The 6,000-nt window shown below is 45.7% G+C and overlaps 1 protein-coding gene across 1 annotated transcript in view; it reads right to left on the minus strand.

The window, feature by feature from the left end:
• Positions 1-2,943, minus strand: part of LOC126235296 (glutamate receptor U1-like) — a 61,227-nt gene extending 58,284 nt beyond the window's left edge. Inside the window, exon 1 of the mRNA XM_049944021.1 lies at positions 2,710-2,943. Within this exon, the coding sequence (XP_049799978.1) occupies positions 2,710-2,943 (234 nt within the window). The remainder of the gene's footprint in view (positions 1-2,709) is intronic.
• Positions 2,944-6,000: the final 3,057 nt, after the last annotated feature.

Genomic DNA, 6,000 nt, shown 5'->3' on the forward strand with positions numbered 1-6,000 from the left:
ATAGGAGGCCTGAACAACATCAGATATCGAGTGGTCACAATAATTCCCAGAGACGCCGGTTATTCGTGTCACACAGTGTTACCAGCGCTTTACAGTGTTTGAAAGGCGCCTCATTTTGTACGCCTTCATTTGGACGTTTGGTCGAGTTTTGCAATATCCAGGTTTGTGAGGATGTGCCCAATCTTTGACTGCATAGGACTGTGAGGGCAGGCACAATCGTCGTCAAGGTTCCAGTCCACCACGTCTGACTACAAAATGCAGGACTGACATATTGTGCACCAAGCACATCGTAACCCCACATTCTGTCACTACGTACTATTGGTCGGAGACTAACAGCAGCCGGAATATGGAATTAACACCACATCGCAAGCGGCTGCGTTTGGATTTATGCGTTGACCGGAAGCATGGACTGTTGATGAATGGCGTCGCATTGTGTTCAGCGATGAACCACGTTTTCTGCACTACCCCGGACGACCATCGTCGGTGAGCATGACGACAACCTAAAGAGGGGTCCCATCAGTGTAATGTTTTGGAGTGTCACAGCAGTGTTACTCCTGGCATCACGGTATGGGAAGCTATCATTTATGACTCCAGGCTAGTTGTGATGAGGGACCTCTGACGGTACAAAGGTACATCACAGACATTGTACATCATCATGTGATACCTCTTATGGGACAGGATCGTGTTGACATTTTCCAGCAGGATACTTCTCGTCCCCATTTGTCGCATCTCTCTATGAACTGTGTACGTCGTGTTGAGGTACTCCTGTGGCCACCGAGGCACTCAAATCTGTTCCCCTTAAAACATGTTTGAGATTAGCTCGGACTTCATCTCAGTGCCAGCGCCAGTATCCAGGATATCAATGAGCAGTTTCAGCAGCTGTGGGTCAGCTAGCCTCAGGGGAGGATGGAACCGCTTTATGGGACCCTTCTCAACCGAATCGGTTCATACATCCAGGCCAGAGAGGGGAAGGGGGGAGGGGGGGGGGGGTGCGCAGCAACGTCTTACTGATAAGTCGGCTCATACTGACAATGTCTTTGAAAATATGGCCCGATATTGTTGTCACTGACATAATGTCACATCATTTCGTTTCCTCTTCTCCTTCTGGAATCTTCAGTTCTTTTCTCAGGCAAAGCAATAGTCCTTAATGATTTTCCTAAAAAAAACTCTTCACCTGTGGTACATCACACTTACCATTTTAGAGAAAAAATTGTTTCCGTGTATCTGGGACAGTCGGTGTGTGAATATGTACAGTGGTGGAGAAAACTATGGAAACACTGCGATAAGTGGTTGCTTGAACATGAATGCAGATGCCTGCCAAACCTGCAGGTAGCAGGTTGTATTTGACAACGAACGGGACCTGTGCCATGTCCTCAATATATTACAAATGTCAGTCCTGGTCAGAACAGTGTTCTATGTACTTGTGAATGCGTTATGTCGGAACTAAGTGGATTCGGACGTGGGTCAATTGTAGGTGCTCGTATGGTGTGTGCTTCCGTAACCAAGGGAGCCGAAATTTTTGGTGTTTCAAGAACCACCATGTCGAAGATTTATACCGCGTATAGGGGAAACTGTAAAATTAATCATCCTGTAAGACAGAAAGCGAACGAAAAGTGTGTGTTGAGTGACCGTGACAGACGGTCATTGAAGACATTTGTGGCGAAAAATATGGGAACGGCAGTTGTAAAAGTCAAATGTTCAAATGTGTGTGAATTTCTAAGGGATCAAACTTCTGAGGTCATCGGTCCCTAGACTTACACACTACTTAAACTAACTTAAAGTAACTTATGCTAAGAACAACACACACCCATGCCCGACGGAGGACTCGAACCTCCGACGGGAGCTGTAAAAGTCACGCAGAACTGAATGACGCACACGCGAACCCTGTCAGTATCAAAGCAACGTGAAGAGATCTCCATAAGATCGGAATTGCAGGACGAGCAGGAATTACAAAACCACACGTCAGTGATTCAAATGCCCGTAACAGCAAAACGAGGTGCCGATGCCATTAAACCTGGACAATGGAGGAGTGGAAGTAAGTCACTTGGCCGGATGAGCCTTATCCACACTGTTTCCGACTTCTGTTCGAGTTTGCGTCTGGAGTACGTCATCTCAAACCTACGACACAGACTGCTTGCTGCCAAGAGTGAAACATGGTAGCGGTTTGGTGATAATCTGGGCAGCCAAATCGTAGTAGTCAATGGGCCCCATGATTACTCTGCAAGGTGACATTAGTGCCAGGATTATGTGCCTCTTTTGGCTGATCAGGTCCATCCCGTAGCACAATATTTGTTCTCCATTGCTAACGCATTAATGCATGTTCCAAGACGACGGGGCCCCTGTTCACACAGCTTGCATCATCGCGGAATGGTTTTGTGAGCACGAGGATGAAATGGCCATGTCTACCACAGTCACCATATCTCATTATTATTGAATCTTTGTGATCTACTTTGAAGAGAATGGTACGTGATCGCTATCCACCACATGCATAGTTACTTGAACTTGTCACTGTTTTGCAGAAATAATGCTATAAGATTCCCTTCAATACCATATAGAACCTGCATGTAACCATTCCGAGACGACTCGGAACCAAGTTGAGTGCCAACGTTCTCCCTACACGGTATTAGCCTTGATAATGTGTTTTGGTATTTCCATATTGTTTGTCCACTGCCTGCAGAAGTAGAAAGGCGAACAAGCGTTACGACTTACTACGATGCCGGCCTTGATGGCGAGTCCCTGCAAGTTGTCGCGCGAAGGAGGAGCGGGCATGAGGCTTCCCGGTTGCCAGACAACGGGTGGCGACACCACAAGACGAGTGCCCAGGCCGTAAACGTCCCTCAGCAGCCAGGAGCCGGGAGCCGCTGTGTCAGGAGTCGCCAGAGTGACGCTCGAGTCCAGCGCCAGCTGCGGCAGCTGATCAGGGTCCGGTTCGCCCAGCAGCATCCAGTGGCGCTGAGCTCCCAGCAGCTGGCGGCCCGCAGCCTGCAGGGCAGCACCTGAATCACTTTCCGGTAAGTGGTTGCCTCCTACCAAAGGGCACCAGTCTTTAAAACCCAAGATAAAGACGGGATAGCGATAATACCTGTTTTATTTCACTGGTCATGTAATAAACAAGGGGTCACACTACGCAACTCACATGACGAGTGAAACACTATATCTTTGGCCATATTTTGAAACGTAAAATATAAAGTTTTCACTACGCTACTTTTGTGCATGAAAAAAAAAAAAAACGAGATTGACATCTACAGTAGGTTCTTAACAGAACAAAACCAATATGCGAGTATCACAAAAAGCTAGAGTGACGCCCCGGCCGCTGTGGCCGAGCGGTTCTAGGCTCTTCAGTCTGGAACCGCGAGACCGCTACGGTCGCAGGTTAGAATCCTGCCTCTGGCATGGATGTGTGTGATGTCCTTAGTTAGGTTTACGTAGTTCTAAGTTCTAGGGGACTGATGACCTCAGATGTTAAGTCCCATAGTGCTCAGAACCATTTGAACCATTTTTTGAGCTAGAGTGAAGAAAACAATACGCTGTAGAAACTAAAATAAAACAGTGTGTTTGTCGTATGAAGGCTATGGTAGCATCGCAAAACAGATTTTAGCTGTTGATGTGTAACTGAACAGAGCTATAGAGAAATACGAGGAGCAGACAATGAGTGATACAACACAGCTTTTCTGAAAGCACTGGTTCTATCCATGATCCCACTATATCATATTATTCCCCGCTCTTCTGGCTACAAAATCCTATTTTTCAACATAATTTCCGTTCAGTGTGACCGCCTTTCGTCACCTTACCAAGAGGGCCTGTGCCCGCATTGTGCCACTCTATTGGTCGACGACGGAGCCAACGTCTTGCTGCAACAATAACCTCCCCATCTTCCACGTATTGCTTCCTGCGGACTGCATCCACCTTTGGTGCAAACAGAAGGAAGTCGGAAGATGCGAGATAACGGGCTGGAGGTTGGTGAGGAAGAACAGTACATTGAAGTCATGGAGAAGGGGATGTTCGTTTGCATTTTTGTGGCGGCGAACACGTGAACACGTTTCTTCAATTTCCTGAGGGTCAGCCGGCGCATAGGAGACCGAACAGGTTCGCGCTGCCTTGTCATGGTGATATAGACGTAGGACTTTTTTTCCTTTCACTTGTGTTGTGAAACCTTCCTTCTTGCCAAATTTCTTGATTCTGGGTCAACGACTAATAATCCACAGGCTTTGATGAGTGAATTTAGTATTTGAAACAAATTTCAACTTAATGCGTCTACCCGTTCATGAGAAAAAGGGTTCTGAACAGTTGGACGGACAGACAGACAGACGGACAACGAAGTGATCTCATAAGGGTTCCGTTTTAACCAATTGTTATGCGGAACCCTAAAACCAGTACTTTTTCTTACTTTTTTTGTTGCACTTTGTTCTTGGTTCGACACCACGAGCAGTTCTTCAATCACTTATGTAGGTGGTTTAATGGAGCGTAGACACTTTGCGAAACTGTTGTTGTGCCCCTGGATTTCAGATTCCCTGATATAGTATGTATTTGGCTGATCATAAGATTAAAAAGTCATGGCTATGAAGCCGGAATCATCTCGTCTACTTCTAGCGCAATATTTAGTTCTTTTACCGCAATTACATGACGTAACGTATTCTCGTTCGAGGGAAATTCTGTATTTGCTGATATTGTCTGTGAGGCTAGACCTGAACACCGAGGTATTTTGTTAGTATCTTTCTACTATCTGTATACCATAAATGTGGAAGACGATGCACCACCCAAAATACTATGAAATTTCTCTTAGCTAGATACACTCTGTGATATTCTACGTAAACTGTCTCGGATATGTTCCAGCACGGTATGGCCCTTAAAGATTTGTGCCATTGCTTCGTCACCCCTTCTGAGGATATTAATAAATGAGAAAAGCGGAATACGGTCGTTCATGAAAAAGTTCTAAATTCATGGGGAAGTAGTATGGTTGATTCCTATCAATGATTGTAAGTGTACCGTGAATGTTCTTCCTGTCTTGCAAACCGCTCGACATCGCAACGCGCAACCTACAGCAAGTGTTTCAGTTGTGACGTGTTTAAGTTTTTAGGGATAGGGGAAAGAGTACAGATAAGTAACAGAGGTGCTGGAGTTGAATGCAAAATACATATACTGATCTGAAACACATGGGTAAAAAGCGACTCGATCGTTACCTTCTGGGAAAAGCCATGAATTCACAATTATGGACTGACACAAGCAAGCCACCTATGGTAAATAATGCAAAAAAGCACACAGTGATGGGAATTCGTTCCAGCTCTTAGAGAAAAATTAGTAAATCTATCGAGACAGAACTAATACGAAGGAAAGTGATAAAATAAACGACAGTAACAGAAACGAGAACGAGAGAGCGCAGCTAACTACCGATGCATCGGCGTACTGGTGGCAGGCTGTTTACAGAACCAGCTGCGAGTACTTGTCATAGATATAGCGGATATCATGTGCGTCTTCTTGAGATACAACCGTATTACTATGGTGGGTTTTCAGTACATGTCTGGCTCCCAGGTTATGAAGTCCGGCACTTGTTGCTAATAAGACGGCGGCAGACTTACACACCAGTCTTCACGATGAACCGAAACCAACCGACCGCGACCAGATACTGATTCAGACTGCGCTGCGAAGTGTGTCTCCATTGATTTTATTTTCTTATTCGCTGTGCCACCTCTGCGAAACACAGTCCGCGCCGTTAGCTTTACAGGGGAGGCGGTGGTGACCTCTTATGCTGTTTTATTGCTAAGCGGCCGGAGAGAATTAGTTCTGGCTAGGCCAGAGTGGCACTAATCCAGAGACGCTAGAAAAAAAGGCACGCTTCCACGACGGCGTGGCCAGAAAGAAAGTTTAAACGCAAATCTTCTTTTCTTATTTTTTAATGAACACACTACCTTGCAACTATTTTAATAAATTGATTTCTAGTAATCTCAGAATTATCCGAATCTCCTCAATCTGTTGTGCATTTCCTTGGCAGGAACTCGGTCA

The sequence above is a fragment of the Schistocerca nitens genome, chromosome 2 (assembly GCF_023898315.1).
Source record: "Schistocerca nitens isolate TAMUIC-IGC-003100 chromosome 2, iqSchNite1.1, whole genome shotgun sequence".
Taxonomy (NCBI): Eukaryota; Metazoa; Arthropoda; class Insecta; order Orthoptera; family Acrididae; genus Schistocerca; species Schistocerca nitens.